Below are 16904 nucleotides of genomic sequence, written 5' to 3'. Positions count from 1 at the left end.
ATAAAGGCTTTTCTTTACAGCTGTCTCTTTCTGTGCTGTTCACAATTGTGAGACTGTAATACACAGAGAAAAAAGTGGCAACAGGCCTAAAGATGAGCAATAGGATTTATTTTAGATTGCATGCAGTATGTGAAGGGGACTGACATGGCAGTGTAGTAAAGCACTTTGCAGCAGGTCAGTGAGATTTAACAAGTTGGTGTCAGTGCAGGACTGTTTTGCAGGTGTCTCAGACAAGCTCTGGGATAGTTAATGTGGTAATGTGGACACCTCTCCTATGAAAAGGCTTGGAATTGTCCAGGGTCAGGTTGGACTGGGCTTTGAGCAACCTGATCTAGTGAACAGTGTCCTTGCAGGGGGGTTGGACTAGATGGTCTTGAACAGTCCCTTCCAGTCCCAACCGTTCCATGGGTCTCTGATGCAGTACTGGGCTTCTCTGTGCAAAGGTGGGGTTTAAAAAAACATGCTCTGTGTAAGGACTGACTGTCCCTTCTTAAATAGCTCAAGGTAAGGCATTTCTGCCCATGTGTTAGATTTGACAATACTTTCTCCCTTTCAGTGACTTGAATGTACTTTGGGCAGAACTGGATGGTGGAGGGCAAGTGACAGTCAAAGGCCTGTCTGTACCCAGGGAAGCCTGGGAGGACTTGCAAGTTAGTTGCAGTGGCGAGCACTAATGTTAAGTCAGCACCAGGTAGGTCGTGGCTTGTGAAAGTCTGTTGACAAGCTGATGAAGAACTAGAACTTCAGAGAATGGCTGGGAGTAATGGTGTGTCCCAGTTGTTTAAGTCAATCCTCACTACAATGCTAGAGTTTAGTGTAGCAAATCATACTTTTCCTCTATATCTGTTTCACTGGGATAGTTACTTATACTGTAAACAGCCTTATAGGTGTTAGGGTGGACATGCTGTAGGGAAGAGGTATGCTTGGCATCCTGGCTTCACTCCCAGCCTGTCCCATGTCACTATACTGTGTTGCAGATCCCCGCTGTGCTTCCAGATTTTTTTTTTTTTTCAAGACAGCTGGTAATTGGTTGCTGGGGAGAGTGGCTGCTTCCCTTTTAGGGCTTTTCTGGGAGCTCTCAGTGTTTCACAGCTGTGCTTGCTGGCTGTTGCACCTCATCTTTTTTGCAGTAGGCTTGCAGGGACCTTGGCTGCTGAACCCATCCCACAGCATCTCATTCATCCACTCACCCTTAGAAGGGAACATTGAGAACCCAAGAGCTAGGCCCAAGTCCTATAGGCTGTACCTCCTGGTTTAGCGCTCCTAACACAGCATTAGCTAAGATGCTGCACTAAAGCTTTTTGCTTGCTTAAAGCTTGAACAGCTCAGCTGTGCGGGACCTGCCTCACATGCCTCAGGAACACAGGGTGTAATCCTAGTGCCAGCGTAAACATAGAGAAGTTCCTTTCCCTTTGGGCTGTGGCTAGTGCCTCATGAACACTGTTTAGGTGTTAATCCCATCTGAAAAATAGTCATTTCTAGCTGGAGCCTTTCTGTTTAAACAAGCTGAGCCAGTTTCCATGCTGAGCTGGATTACTGCTGAGGCCTCAGAAAAAGATTTTGTAAGAAAAACTTACATTTGTGTTGCTCAGGCCTACTTCTTCGAGGGCTTCTGCTTCTGTTGTAGAGAGACCTTTCATGCAGCCTTCATCAGATGAAGGGACAGATGGAAGGCAGTAGCTACACACCTTCCTGTGTTACTGAAAAGGTCAGCTGAGAGTTATGGCTAAACTACAGTACTATCACAAGACAGTGCTCCTCCCTGCAATAGGTAGGGTTGTGCTTGGAGGCTACTTTAGTAGCATATGCACCTTTCTGTGCTATTGCTTCGTGTATTTCCCATACTGCTTATGGGACATACGCAGGAACAGCCATGCTAAATGTTTTTTTCACTTTGGCAACATATACTTTTCAAGCTGTAAACTGGGACCTAGCAGCTGTTATGGACTTAATATAAACCAGCTCTAAGCAACATATTATTTATTACTTTTAAATGCAATTTTCCCCTTGCCTTCTAATTTAATTACATAATCTGGAATGGTTCATCCCCTCCCTGATATTGTATGTTGACTACCAGCAAATGTGTTCCCTTTTTGGTAGCTGGAATAAGGAGTGCTGAACAATCGTTAGGAAGGCAGTGTGGGCGGAGCAGAGGCCTCAGATCTTACTGAAACATATAAAAGAATAAAAATGAAACCATGACACCATGTGTATGAAACTGGAATAGCTTTACTGACATTCAGAGGTGTAACACAACCAGTTCAGAGACAGCTTCGGATTTAAACATTCCTACAAAAAAGGTTCTAAAAACCATTTAAAAAAAACCCCTTGTGTCTAGCATGAAATCACAGAATGTTAAAAATATCACAACACAATAAATACACCCAGCCTTTCCTAGAGCCAGGAGCCATGTTAGCTCAGAGGTTAAAAAAGCTTGAGGCCAGGAGGAAAGTGGAGGGTGCTGGTGGAACAGCAGGGGCAGGAGGGTATGTGGATTCCCAATGCCTGCCCTTCCTTTCTGCGCTCCCACCCTTCCCAACCCCACCTTTTCTGTCCAAGACACCACCTTCTCCACCCACCACAGCTTATTACCTGTTCTGTCTCCTGGGCGGCAAAACTGCCAACTAGTTCTGGACAGACCCTCCCAGCTCCTGTGCTAACGCTAGGATCGATCGAGTGAACCATTTGTCATGTAAGAAGAACCAGCTTTGCAGACTGGAGTGGTTTGAGAGTCCCACCTCATCTAAAACGCAGTTTCTGACCTGGTTCCCCCCTGTAAACTGCAGTATAAACCCCACTCCTCCTGCCCCACCAGGCAATTCTCCAAGAAGTACCAGACTGGGTAAAAACACAGACTACTGTCACCTCCACAGCAAGAGGGTGAGGAGATCCCTTTTGGTTTGCAGGCGCTTCAGATATTGGTCCAGATTTTGTGCACCCTGCACTGGCCATGTTCTAGTCTACAGGGCATGGTAAAAAGAAACAATAATTAAAAAAAAAAAATCTTTCCTGCTCCCCCTGAGAGATGTCCAAGAAAGGCTGGCACAAAGTAAAAGCCTTCCATTTGGCTCTGGGTAGAACAAGCTCTGTGATCATATATATATACATGTGCATGTATATATATGTATGACAGTGTCTGCCTCCTGGAGAGCAGCTGCACCTTAAAAAGGCTGATCTCGATGGAGATCCGAGAGCACTGCTAGGCTTCCTGGCACACAGCCCTCAGCCCCAGGCTCAGCATCCTGGAGGGAAACGGGTTCATCAGAATACCAGTCTGCCAGGGACCAGTGCGGATAGGCCTGACAGGAGTGTCTGATGTGTCCCCTACAAAGCCTGGCTACTAGCACGCAGAGGAAGATTAGGGTAGCCCCTTGTCACATGGCACACTACTCTGCCTTTTGCATTGATCCTAAACCCCAAGGGATGAAGAAATGGAGCAAGAGTGACCTGAGGATACAGGATGACCAAGTTTTACCTAACAGAGTCTATGGGCTCAGCTCCCACTGAGAAGCAGAGGTCTAGAGATGCTCATCCAGTGGAGGGGAAGGGAAGGAATCAGGAAAAGCTTAATAGACTGGTTCAAATGCCACCGCAGGCCCTATCCCAGTGTAGGGAGGAGAATGGGACAGGACCCATAAGGGGCTTTATTCAGACGAACGCTGTGGAGGTGGTGACAAGGAGAATCTAATGTGCTTACTATGAGGAGAGACAAAATATAAGGGGAGGAGATGGTGGCAGCATCCCAGGCTCAGGGCTCAAAGAGTGCAGTGAGGCCTTCTCCATCTTCATTTTCTAGCACGTCTGTCTCCAATGATGGCTTCACCATTTTGAAGAGAGATGGAAGGTTCCGGATATGAACCTCCTTGCGGAACTGCTCCCCAAGGGGCTTCTGCAGAGGACAGACAGGCAGGCATCAGTCATTACTGCCTTCATAGTCCCACTCAGCTCAGAGGCAGACCCCAGATTCTGAGCAATACCTAGGCCCAGACCCCATGCTTGCATTTTGGGGAATCTCAGGCCTGGTCCCTCCCAAGTGCCAGGGCACTGAGGTAACCACCAGTGCACCAGCTCCCCAGCTTCTAACTCAGTGCCACCAGGCACCAATGCCACCATTTCTCACAAAATCCCAGCACCCACTTAGCTGTTTCATTCAAATATTTAAACACCCTGTCCCCCAGGCACCTTTGTGCAAGGTACCCCCTGCCTCTCTGTGAAAAGTCATTGTGGGAAGGACTGCTCAGTCTGTGCTGCCATCCTCACTGTACCTCCAGGTCGAAGAGAGAGAGAACACTGAGAATATGCTGCAACAAACCAAAACAGATTAATTTTCTTCCAGGGTATCACCTACCCCAATGCAACCTGTGATGAGGCGCTTGAAATGATCCTTCCGGCGCTTGTCTGCCACCTTCTGCAGTGTTGGGTTGAGAAGCTTTGAATCAAACTGCTCCAAAGAGTCCCTCTGGATATCTGGGACCTGCTCCATCACTGCCTTCAGCTCAGTGTAGCGAGGGCGCTGCAGGGAGAAGTGCGGTTAACACAGCTCTGCTAGAGGAGCAGCCCTGCTCTCCTTGGGGGGCCATTAGCTCCTCTGCCCCTACCCAAGTGGGCATGGGATTAGTTTTCCACAACTCCCCAGCCAACCTGGCAGCTGGACAAAGAGCAGAATTTCTCACCAAGGCCTCGTAGATCTGGAAAGCCAGGTGGACAAGTGCTGCCATGCAGCCATCGTGCTGCCCGTGTGTCTGTAAGCCCTTCAGCACACTTGTGAAAAACCAGGACACGGCATCGGGCAGGAGGTTTCCTGGAAGCACCTGGGAAAGAGGCACTGTCAGCACGGAAGCAGGATACTGATACGTGACTGCCTTTCTGCAGCAGCTCGGTCTTCCCAAGGGAGAAGGTGCTCAGGGGTGAAGCAGCCACGCTTCTCACTACATTCAGAGCTTCCTCTCCCAACCCTGCCAGAACTAATCCCTTCTTCCTCACAGAGGTACCTGTTTGAGCAGTGGCCAGCAAAGCTGTGTTGTAGTTCTTTGGCAGGACAAGGTGTCCTTCCAGGAGAGGGATGTGTAGGCAGTGATCAGCAGTGCGGTGCAAACATCCTGCAAAGGGGTAGAAGGATAACAGTCAGGAACTATTTCCCATCTCCAGGGTTCATACCTGAAGGAAGCCAAGAAGCAATCCAGGGATTCTGCAGGAGCTCCTCAGGGCCATCTTCTGAGAATCCTGCCTGCTGCTGCTGCTCAAGCTGAAGGTGCTCAGGGGCACCCAGTGTGCACCATCATAGCCATGAGGAACCAATGTCAGGCAAACCTGCTCCCTTCATCACCCATGGACTCCCATCAGCTGCTACTCTCAAGTCGGTGCAAAAGCTTATGCAAGAGCTTCTGAGGGGTCCACAGGAGAGGAGAAGTACAGAGGTATCAGGATGAAGGTACTCTACATAGCGGCTGTGACAGCTCTGGGAGATTTTACAGAAAAAAAATATAAAATAAAAAAAAGAACTGCCTGGGTGAAGTTCTTCATTGTGAAGACTGGTGCCCAGGATAGAGACAGAGCCAGGGAGCACCTTGAGGGCTGAATGCCCAGGGTCTCCATGGCCAGGGCCTCACCCACAGAGGGGCTGAAACTCTGTAGCTGCATTTTATGCTGGATCCCAACCCCCATTTGCTTTGTGGCTTCTGCAACTATTAACAAGGCCCTTAAAAAACACATTATATTCCCGAGAGGCGACTGTCACACTAGGGAATGCTGCAGCAGCCTCCATCTCTGTAGCAACATCTGGCTGCACCCCAGGCAAGTGTGACAAGGAGTACAGAGAAAGGACAGTGGAAATCAGAGCGTGCGCTCTTACCTCCTGCTTCATCAGACACTTGCCGAGCTCGGTGAGCTCTGCGCTGGCAGGGGGAGTCACCTCTGTGGCCATCGCCTCATCATCTGTCAAGCAGAGAAAAGGTACCACTGTGAACATGGCCTCCTGAGGCCTGAGGGAGACATAGGGAGGCACAGTGAGAACTAAGCTGGGAGCCAGGGGCCAGCACACAAAATCAGTATAGAGGCACAGCTTGCCAGAACATTCTCCAAGCAGAAGGCACCCACCCTTTCTTTGTGGGGCAGGAAGGGCACCTAACTAGCTACCTCCAGCTCTCAGGAAGACTCCCTGAGATCCCCCTCATCCCCCTCTTCTCCTCAGCCCTCTTCTTGGTACCTTAAGAATCAGCTGCTCCAACATGCTAACTGTGAACCCTACAGCACATTTGTTCCTAGGCTAGACTGGGTTTTTCTGAGACTCCCAGACACAGTGGCCAGGACAGAGCTGAAAGCTTTGTACCACACCTATACCCTTCATACAGAACTTCCAGCAACAGCACAGCCTCTCCCTCTTAAGAAATGGGAAAAGTGCTTGCATACACCAAGGGGAGGATAGGCAAAGGTGGGCATCTACTCACCATCTCCATCTACAGCAGCAGTAGTGTTATGCTCAACACCTTTCTTAGAAACACAGCAAACAGCTGCAAAAACAGTTGCAGGTCAGAGGAGCAGAAAAGTGAAGAAGCTACTTCAGAACATGAAGAGATTATCCTACAGACTCTGATGGGCTCACAGCTGCTTCAGGCTCCCCCAGCTCTTACACAGTATCTGAAGAATCTGAAAGCCCAGTATAAAAGCCAAATACCAGCATTACCTGGAAGGCTGAAACACCCCACCCACAGCATCCTCCCACAGTGGAACCTGCCGCATACTGGCTGCTTCAAACTACTGAGAACCAGGAATGTGCAAAACCATTTGAAGCCTAGAACCTGAGAAGAGCTGCATCGTAAGGCAACAAGGCAGATCAAGAAAGGAGATATAAGGTTGAAGACCTGTAATCTCAATGCAGTCAATTTTCCCAGCCTCTCTGCTCAAAGCCATGCTGGCAAAAACATGATGTTGGAGAAAGGGAATGCAAAGAAAGGAGATTGCTTTGGTGCAGGGACTCTTCCCTTCTGTCTGGCTACAGACATGGCAATTGCCAGCAATAAAACTGCTCTATACTCAGGTTGTCCACAAAGCAATGTCATGCATTGGGCTCCAGGGCACAGAAAGGGAGAACCCAGATTCCAAAGGAGGACTGGACTGGACTACAGAGACAGCGCCAAAACCATGGAGCCCTAAATGAAAGAAAGAAAACTCTCTTCTGAATGTTTTAAATTGATCTCTTATTAGGTTTTAGCTAAGGTTTTGGCAGGGTTAATTGTTTCACACCTAGCTTCTAAAGATTATGTGCAATACTACTGGTCATTATAGTTAATTTTTGCTGCACGTTAGAAACTCCTGTTGTCCTCTCTAGGGCAAATTTCCCAAACATCCCAGGGGACCTAGCTTGATTTCACTTACTGATGAGATCCATGACTTCTCGGGTCAGCAGCCTGACCAGCTGTTCCTCAAGCATCTCCTGAGACTCAGGGTTGTCATCTGCAGCATCATCCTCACTGAGAAGAACAGGTTTTAGTGTGAAGGGAGCCAATGTATTAAAGTAACCCCTCCTCTCAAGCACAGGGAGTAAGTCACCATCAGGGTAAACACAGTGTTTTCCAGCTTTCTGCTGGCAGGGAAGGACCATGTAAAAGACCAAAGCTCCATCCCACTCCCCATTTCCCCCTTTCAGTACTCATATCAAGGGGTGAAAGCTTACCAGAGCATGCTTCGCTGGTTGATCACCTGCCATTTCTGAGACAACCTCTGTTCAAGACAAAAGGGAGGATTCAATACCTTCCTAAGGAGCCATGCTTGACACAATGCAAAGAGGCCCAAGCTGATAGAAGCACAAGAGCTTTAAACACAGTTCTTGTGCCAAGTCCCATTTTGAATGGACTACCAACTGTGCTGAAGATGCTGTGGCTGCGCTGGCTGTAGAAATCTGAGTGAGCTGTCATGAAAATGAAGGGACACAGGTCAAAAAAAAAGCCCACAAAAATTCTCAGGGCTGAAGGTTGAGGAGCTGATATTCACAGGTTTGAATTCACAGCAAGGGGTGCTGTGCAACAGCCAGGGTTCAATGCACCTCAAAATCCCCCTAAACAACATCAAAATCATTAAGCATCAAGGCTCTGCCTTTGCTCTACTGGCTTTGGAGAGACAGAGATTCTCACATGTTGCTGCCAGCTGCTACAAGGAGTCTGGGCGGCCAAGGAACAGGCATCAAACAAGCTGTTTTCTTACCACGTGCAGATAGGTAAAGAGTGGTCCCAGCATGGGGCAGACAAGGGTTTCATAGTATTCTGAAGGGCAGGAGAGTACCAAGGGCTTCACAAACACACCTGTACCAACCAGTTAAGGAAAAGACCCAGTGCATATGGCCAGCTGCTAGGAAGACTGCAGCACACCACCAAACCCCCCCTCCCCCCAATTCCACTGGGAGACCAAGCAACCGACACTTCAAAGCCTACCTCCTCACAGCCTTGAATTAACAAGTGGCATCTCTACACAGCAAGAGCATGAAGTATTCAGCCTCTTCCCCTGACAGTTCAGCTGAGAAAGCCGAGGGTACTTAGCACCTATTTCCTAGCTGTAAGACTGAACGTCCAGCCCTGGAAAGTGCGCTGGGAACCCCAGATAGTCTCCCACACAAGCACAAAGTCTAGTCAGACACCCTACTGCCAAGATCCTACACTATCCAAGCCTCCTTGCCTCCCAGAAGGCACTACCCATCTCTCATGGTACTTCCAGGACCACACAAATCCTTTGCATTTATTCTCTCTGTCCCCATACACTGGTGTTTCTGCTCATGCTCTCCTAGGCTCACACCTCATGCACACTAGGTGTATCCCTGTTTGTTTACCTTCTCAATCACCCTTCTTTGGCTTGGCCATACTGAAAATGATGCTAGGAAGCCACCAGGTTTTCAATTTACATGCTCAAAGCCTCCCTAGGTGGCCTGAGACAGTGATGGAAGGATACGGAGCATGGGACGCAGTCTGTAATCAGGAATGTTGTTGAGGTTGATGAAGGCTGAGCTGAGGAGCTGGGTGGCGAGACCCTCAACAGTGTAGAAATCCTGTTGCATGGAGGGGCCTGCATTTCCCAGGATGTGGAAACTTCAACAAAAAACAAGTTAGTTGCAACACTGCTAAATAACAGGTACCATGCCTCAGGCCTGCAAGGGCTGCAAGTACTATCATCTTGAGATTACATAGTTACCATGTTCTTAAACAAATACTATAGAGGAATTTTAGCATGGTATCTCTTTTTTTTTTTTTTCTGGGATACCTGCAGAGGGACAAATAATTAAACATTTAAGCACTAAAATGCACAAGTGTTGATGTATCCTAACACAGAAAAGTGGCAGAGAGACAAACGAGGTCAGGATGTCAGATAAGTGCTCCAATTTGACCACCTAACTGCTGAAGAGCTGAAAGCAGATCCATGTTTTGAGGTACTTTTTCCAGGGACTGTGTTCCATGTGTACGCAGTAGGTAACAATGACCCAGTGTAGTTCACCACTGCAACTTGTAGTTGGACATTACAGGACACAGCTCACATGAAAAATCCAACTTTAGAAGAAGTCAGCCCCCAGCTATAGCCCACTGCTCCAGCTGTGCAATGTTGGATTGTGTGCGGGATATCTGGTGCTCTTACCAGTTGTCGTAGAGGGTACAGAAGAAGCCCTGCATCCTTTCTAAGACCGTTTTGTAAACAGGAGAGTCATACAGCTCCAGCAGAGGCTGAGGGAGACCTGTGGGAAAGAATAAGCTTCACCTATATTAACAAGAAAACACAGAGCACCTTCAGAACACGCAGGGCAGGCCCCAGCCAGCCTGATGGCAGTGAGGGAGGTACCTGGCAAGATCAACATGCAGCCAAATGGGAAGAGGTGCAGCAACCCTGGGGTAGAACCTCTCCTCAGAGGCCAGCCAAGTTCAGGTTGGTTGTACCCAGAGCAGTGTTCGCACTAAGGTTGTTACAGCCCCCTCAATTTTCCAAAGCAAAACTTATTGGAGCTTTCAGAACCCAGTTAAAAGCAAAGCTGACAGTTGTGCAGCTCCTCTAATTAGCCCATCCTTTCAGGTTTGTAATAGTCTCTGTTGGGACACAAGCTATTGCTGAACTACAATATTAAAAAGACTAGAGCAGAGATCAAGGCCCTGCTGCTTTATGTGCAGGGGTTCACAGAGTTTATAGGTCACAGAAAACAGGTAAAGGAAGCATCTCCTCATTTTACAGATAGGAAATAGAGATAAGACAAAGCAACTTCCCCAAAGTATTTCACTGCCTGTCAGAACCTGAAATTAAACCCAAATTTCCAGAGTCATGGTCTACACTTTATCCACAAGGCCACCCACTTCTGCTTGGCTGGAAAGCCTTCTGTGTTCACAAGCTCAAACCTGTTTTAAGATGGTTCCAAAAGTCTCTTTCTAATACACTGTCTGGAAACAAATCACAGGGCCATACTGAAGGACTTGGCTCTTGCCCTCCAGGACATATCTCTGCACCAGCAGTCAGTGATCCTGCTGAGCACTAATTCTGCTCAAAGGCAGACAATTACAGCAGCCCCCAGTCTCTCCAGCCTGAAATGCCATGTTGCAGAGACCACCACCCAGCTGGGATAAGCAATTTGGTAGGATACCCTTAATTTCATGCAGAAGAAACCAGTTTGTCTGAGACCAATAACTGATTTAAATTCTTAATTTCAGCAGGTTCAAATCACAGCTGAGCTGTGAATACCATGAAGCTGGCTCTCCAGCCCCTCTTCGCTTCCACTGCTATTGATGGACCACTACCTCAAATGCCTCCAACAATCTGCCCACACATTCCTCCCGAAGAGAAGCTCCTTACCTAGGATGGCATTCTTCTCCACCTCCAACATGTCTAAGGCCTTTGCAAATGTTTCCCCCATCCTAGCCACCATCTCTGGCGTGTAGAGATTGTTGTGAGTCCTGAAATAGAAGAGCACTTGGTTTATACTCATGTAGGTCAACCCCTTTTGCCCTTGACAGTGGGATCCTCTCCTTCAGCTTGTGAACAGCTCCTCTGAGGCAGATGATGAGGAAGGTGAGACCAAGCACGTGTGCATGGGATCCCCCTTCCCCACCTGCAAAAGTATTGGGGAACCTGACCCAACAGAGACATGGAGTGACTCCACCTCATGTCCTGAATTCTCCTGGCTGCCCCTTCCACTTATTTCAGTTCACCCCACCCCTTGCAAGCACTGGCAGTAAAAACTCCCAGCAATTCTCCAGACGATGCTGGCAACAGCTTATTAGCTTGGCCAAAGGGATCAGAGAATGTATTTTAAAAACTGACAAGACACGGATTCCGTAATCTCAAAAGATCTTCTGCACCTAAGGCCCCTGCAGAGGGAGGGGCTGTTTCAGCTCCGAAATACACACACTGCCCCCCAGGGATGGGTCACAGTCCCCAGAATGGCAGGTGGCATTGGAGGGACGCTAGGGAGAACATCAGTCCGATCAGATGTTACTCGTGGCAGACTCATGTGCCTCCTGGACAACACATCCAGCTGGGAACAATTCCGCATCATCAGGAGGCGGCCACAGTCAGCTCTCCACAAGGGACACCAATTCAGCCACAGGTGGCTGGTTCTTGCCATCCAGGCCAAAATGGGTCCCCTCTTAGCCAGGGTACTGACACTCAGAGCTGGATTCGGCAGGGGGTGTCTCTCTCACCTACCTCTCTCCTTTGAGACCTCAGACCTCCACTCTGGGTGTCGCCAGCTGCACACAGCACAAATCCTGCAGCCTCCTCCAAAACTGCAATGCCATTGTACCTGCTGCTAGAGGTGATCAAGGGCAACTCAGTATCTCCCCCTAGAGCAGCGTTCCCAAAGCAGGGGGGTACATGGGAATGGCTGGGGGAAGGGAGCATGGACAGACCTCAGTATGTTCTCCAGAGTCTCAGCTTTCACTCATGTCTTAATGATTTTTTAATTTTTTTTGTTTGTTTTTGAAGGTCTACGTTTATAATCCTGGCAACCCTGACACAGTGACGTCTGCCTGAGTTTGCAGAGAGCCTGAGTTAGCTCTGAAACAGCAACTATCCCATTTCTCTCTGCAAGTGTTAAATACTTCCCTGCTCACTGCATGTGAGGTAGGCAAGTATGTAAGTTTCATAAGAAAGAGCTACACAAATGGCTTCTTAACGACCCATACTCTCATTCTGGGCTGGATCTAACACCATGCAACAGGCCTCAAAAGGGGCACAAGCTGGCTTTACTTTCCCAAGAGGGGCCAGGGAGCAACCCAGCCTCCACAGAAGTTTGGATAATGCTGTTCCACTGACTTATACTGCATTTCTGCTTGAGGCTACCCTGAAACCTAGCTACCAAAATCATCTCCTCTCATATGTCTCCTGCCTGTTCCATGCCAATGTTGGCTTTGCCTCGTGCTGAGCAGAAAGGCAGCGGGGCGAACCCAAGGACTGTGGAATTGCAGGGGTGAACCTTAAAAACCCACTGCTCTAACCCCAACAGGATGGCCCAGTCAGTCATATCTTGAAGCTGTGCTCATGATACTTAGTTGTTTCAGAGTCCTTGAAGCATTTGCTCAAGTTTGACAGTTGGGAGGGCAGATGTTCACTCATAGGCCGATCTCACTTAATTAATACTTTAGCAAGGTCCCAGAGGCAATGGAGAGAAAATGGCTAATCAGCTGCTCCCCATTGGAGTTAAAAATGCATCCAACAGCCCTCGTACATGATGAAGATGTAGCTCCTAGGCATGTTCCAGCTGAGACTCTCAGCAATAAGCAGCACTCCTGGGCATGCCACACAAAGGAAGACATGGAAAAACAAAATTCAAGAGACATTTATGCTTTAGAAAAGGCAAGCAAAGGATATGGCAGGACTTGGAGGAGTGTATTTTTAGTGATAGTCACAGCTCTGCTGGAAAGTGTCTGATGCCTACAGAAATGGCTTGAAGACCAGAAGATGAGTCCTCTAGAACAGTCCACGCTTGAAGAACCTTTATCCAAAGCTGGAGCCGTCTACAATGAAAATGCCTATAGCATCCTTGTCTATCCAATTCTTTCACCAGCATTAATGCATTGGTAATGTCAGCATCTCATCAAGAGGAGTACCAAAAAAGCCTTTGTCCATGGAAACCATTTGCTGAGCCTGACCAGTCCAACTGTAACAAAACACGAGCAAATCCCAGCACAAGAAAGGTGCTGCGCCAATCAGTTCATGCAGCTACTGACTCCAGAAATGCGCCTTTATCTAAAGGTGGCTGGAGATGATGACCTGAGTTTAAATTCAGGAGAGAAAAATTAAAGCCAGAAGCTAGAAAGCACCTAGATGAAATGAGGTACCAGAGAAGACAGGAGAATCATCACTCAAAAAGCTGCAAGCAGTGATTAACAAAGCAACCTCAAAAAAATTTGGTAAATACAACTATCAAGACAGAGACAAATATGGGTAGGCACAAAAAGACACCACTCAAAGCTACCTTATTTTTCCCTGTTACTTGGACTCCCTCTCATCCCTCTCGGTTCTTTGGTGTCATCCATGACCTACCCTCAAGCTACTTACCCTGGCAAAAGGTAATGGAAAAAAAAACAAACAAACCCAAACAAAAAACCCAAGCAAATGTCTTAGCAACTTTCACTGCTTCTGTCTGCAAACACAGCAGAAGAATGCCACACAACATCCAAAGAACAGCAGACCCAGCTGCTCAGCCTGCAATTTTTTTGCATGCTGGTGCCTGACTTGCTGTTCAATTCAGCTGCTCGGTAGGATCCGAGCTGGTGTTACTTGCACATCTGCTCACACAGTAACCAACACAATCTGCGAGGACTTCTACATCTGCTTTCTGCATAAGCACATGAGCAATACTGGCCCTTGCTCACCCCCACAGAAAGCTGCCTTATGGCACAGAGCTAAGAGAAGCATCCATCCCCAAGCAGGAATGTATCTCTGTTCCTGAAGGCATCCTCAACACAGGCAGCTTTCCCACCAGCCAGCCTTCCTCATATCCCTGTATTTCTTGCCTGCTGACAGGCTGCTACAGATTCTATGTTCTCTTGTGTAATCCATATTAAAGAGGGCCTGAGGAAGCAGTATATAGAAAAGGCACTCAAAGCCAGTGAAAACCACACCAGAAGCTCCATAGCACAAGCTCCAACTTCTCCAGGACATAATCATCATCAACATTTGCACGGAGCAGCTATGAGTTTGCAGTTGTCATGCAAAGAGACCTCTACATTCCGCAGCAGCCAAGGAAGGTATGAAGTGGAGGATCTACTGCTCTCAGTACATCAGCCGTTGTTTTTTGTTGGAGCATCCAGCCATAAGAAAATCCTGGATACCTCTGAGTGACGTACAGGCCACTCCATGTATGATACTACCACGCGCTCAGAAAATATTTTGGGCAGCAGTGGAGATGCTCGAACACCACAGATGCATTATCTCAAAAAACAGCAAGGGAGCCTCTTCGTTTATGTTGATAAGGAAGCACTGGTAACAATACATAGCTCATGCATTTTCCTGGAGGTGGTAAACAAGCAGGCACAGAATTTCTGCTTCTTTACAGGTAGCGCAGTAGGAGTTTGACAGAAAACAGTTTGGTAATAGCCTCCTAAGCTTGTTGTAAAAGAGATCCCAAGTGTTTTTAATAACACATACGTTCTGGCAAGAACAGTGATCGCACGAGCAAAAAGTCTGTCCATTGCAGCCTGGTCAGACCTTGGGCACTGGTTTAGTTCATTTCTCACAATATGGAGCATGTTCCAGGCTCTTGAAGAAATGGCATGAGGCTACTTAGGCAACTCTACTCTACCTAACCTCTCCCAAAAGCTCACTGATAGGGTCTTCAGCCTTTCAGGATAAAGGCAAAAACACTTCAAGCACAGCTCCACAGCCATAATAACATGGTTCAACCATGCCCATTGGACAAAGTACCACCCGCTGGGCTACGCAGAGCTCTGTCATGAGAAACGCTGCTAGGGTAGGCCAAGAGAGCATGTGTTTGTCTTACCAGTCCAGCATGTTGCCTCTCACTGGAAGCAGCACAGTCCTGAGCTCAGTGACTACCAAACATACCTGACTATGCAGAGCTTGAGTAATAGGGCCCCCTTCCTCACAGACCTGGGAGCTGGAAAATCTAAGTGGATCTGAAAATGCTCTTTCCCAACAGGCTCCTCCCAAGCACAGAGCCTCAAGTTTTCCTGTATACAACATGTAGCATTATCTCACAAAACTGCCCCAGAAGCTTGGCAAAATCCCAGTGTCAGCAGTTACCCTGAGACAGATTCCTCCTTTATAATTCTGGGAACTGTGTTATTCAGGATTCCCCTTTTCTGCCTTCTCTTGCTCCCTCCTCTGACTGCCCCAGATGTACACAACACCAGTAACGTGCAGAGAGGCACTGCAGCAACAGCCTGAGAGTATGCATCCACTGATTTCAATAGCAGACAGTGCTTCAGGAGGCTGGTGGATCAGCAAAACCAGCTTAATTTAACACTGAAGAGAGAACAACACAAACAGGATGCGATGAGAGCTGGGACTGCCCTGGTGGTGACTGGAGAGGTGGCCTTATAGGGGCTGAGGGCAGAGCAGAGATGTTAGTCGAGAAACGATTAACTGGGTGGCAGATTTATAGCAGTGGAGGTGGGGGAGGCAACCCCAGCCCAAGCTCCCATTGGCTCTGATGGACTCTTGTGGGCCAGGCCAATGAACATTCAGAAGGCTCCAGTTTCCCCAGTGCTATTCCCCACTGTGAACAGTCAGGAACAGTACTTGGGCACCAGCATCAGCCTGTGTTCCTGCTGGCTTCAATGGGAGAACATGCTCTGAGCATACCATGTATTTATTACACTTTGATTTCAGAGTCTTAAGTCAAAATAAACGATTTCAAGTCAACTTGGCCCACCTTATAAGAGCAAGTAAGTTGTCAAGAAGCTTCAGGACCTGCTCAGTGCAGGGATTACGGTAGATTGGACTTCCACTGGGCATGTATCCCACCAGGAATCCTCCAGCTTTTGCCTCTTCAGTAGCAGCAGGCCAACGAGCTCGTTTCACAACTCCCAGAATGGTGTACACGCAAAAGCTTATCTGCAGCAAGAGATGTGGAAAGAGTTTCTTAGCCAGACCACAACCTGAATAAATTGCTTTTCAGAGAAATGCATCATCATCCCATCCCAAAGGGATCCCTCTACAGTGAGCCCAACTTGGTGATGGGAACAAACTGGTGTGTTTGCTGCCAAGAAAATGCAGCAAACGATCGTGATACATTCCATCATCTTCAGTGACCCTTTTGCCATGGCAGAACAGCCTAGGAACTGCATACAGTCCAACGAATATGCAAGAAACCATGCAAGTTGCCCTCTATAAGGAAGGGTCTACACCATCGGTCCCTCAACTCCTTCATGTGCTGGGACAGATTTGGAGATCTGTGATGACACAGTGGTCAAACTGCATTAGCACCAAATCACAAGCACAGCTGTGTGGACCGCATGTCAGTGTCTTCTACAGACCTAAAGATAGCAACTCCATTTGCAGTCTGTCCGGGAAGTGAAGACATGTCACTAATAACTTGAAAACATGAATCTCCTTGGATTAATTTTGATTATATTTCATGCTGCTGTCTTAGCATGACCCTTTCCATACTACCTGGCTTGAAAAGCACAATTCACCACACCATATTTCCTAAAATCATTTAAACCAACTGCGTTTCCAAAACCAAACTCTGACACCCAAAGAGTAGGGAATAGCGTGCTTCACTCTGCTAAATAATCTCTTTTTTGCAGGGCTCACATGCTCACTACTGTAGCTCAAAAAGGCAAAAGCCAGCCTGTTATTCTGCAATCTGAAAAACCTACTGATCCGCACCTTAAAAAAATAGATGATCAGGTGAGAATTTGTGTGTAACCACAACAGAACTGGGGGATGCAAAGAAGTGAGTCCTCTCTTGCTAAGGA

General features: G+C 47.8%; 1 protein-coding gene across 1 annotated transcript in view; it reads right to left on the bottom strand.

Moving 5' to 3' along the window:
- Positions 1–2219: 2219 nt before the first annotated feature.
- Positions 2220–16904, bottom strand: part of XPO5 (exportin 5) — a gene marked incomplete at its 5' end in the record, with an annotated part of 30404 nt that continues 15719 nt past the window's right edge. The window contains 13 exons of the mRNA XM_082480693.1: positions 2220–3889; positions 4349–4513; positions 4674–4811; positions 4992–5099; positions 5852–5934; positions 6447–6509; positions 7375–7469; positions 7673–7719; positions 8200–8297; positions 8938–9074; positions 9616–9712; positions 10813–10913; positions 15857–16038. Coding sequence (XP_082336819.1) covers positions 3749–3889; positions 4349–4513; positions 4674–4811; positions 4992–5099; positions 5852–5934; positions 6447–6509; positions 7375–7469; positions 7673–7719; positions 8200–8297; positions 8938–9074; positions 9616–9712; positions 10813–10913; positions 15857–16038 — 1455 coding nt within the window. The 3' untranslated portion in view covers positions 2220–3748. The remainder of the gene's footprint in view (positions 3890–4348; positions 4514–4673; positions 4812–4991; positions 5100–5851; positions 5935–6446; positions 6510–7374; positions 7470–7672; positions 7720–8199; positions 8298–8937; positions 9075–9615; positions 9713–10812; positions 10914–15856; positions 16039–16904) is intronic.

This window comes from Vanellus vanellus (genome assembly GCF_965231255.1).
Source record: "Vanellus vanellus genome assembly, chromosome: 3".
Lineage (NCBI taxonomy): Eukaryota > Metazoa > Chordata > Aves > Charadriiformes > Charadriidae > Vanellus > Vanellus vanellus.
The sequence above is the reverse complement of the archived record's forward strand: the minus strand, read 5'-3'. Positions and strand labels throughout refer to the sequence as shown.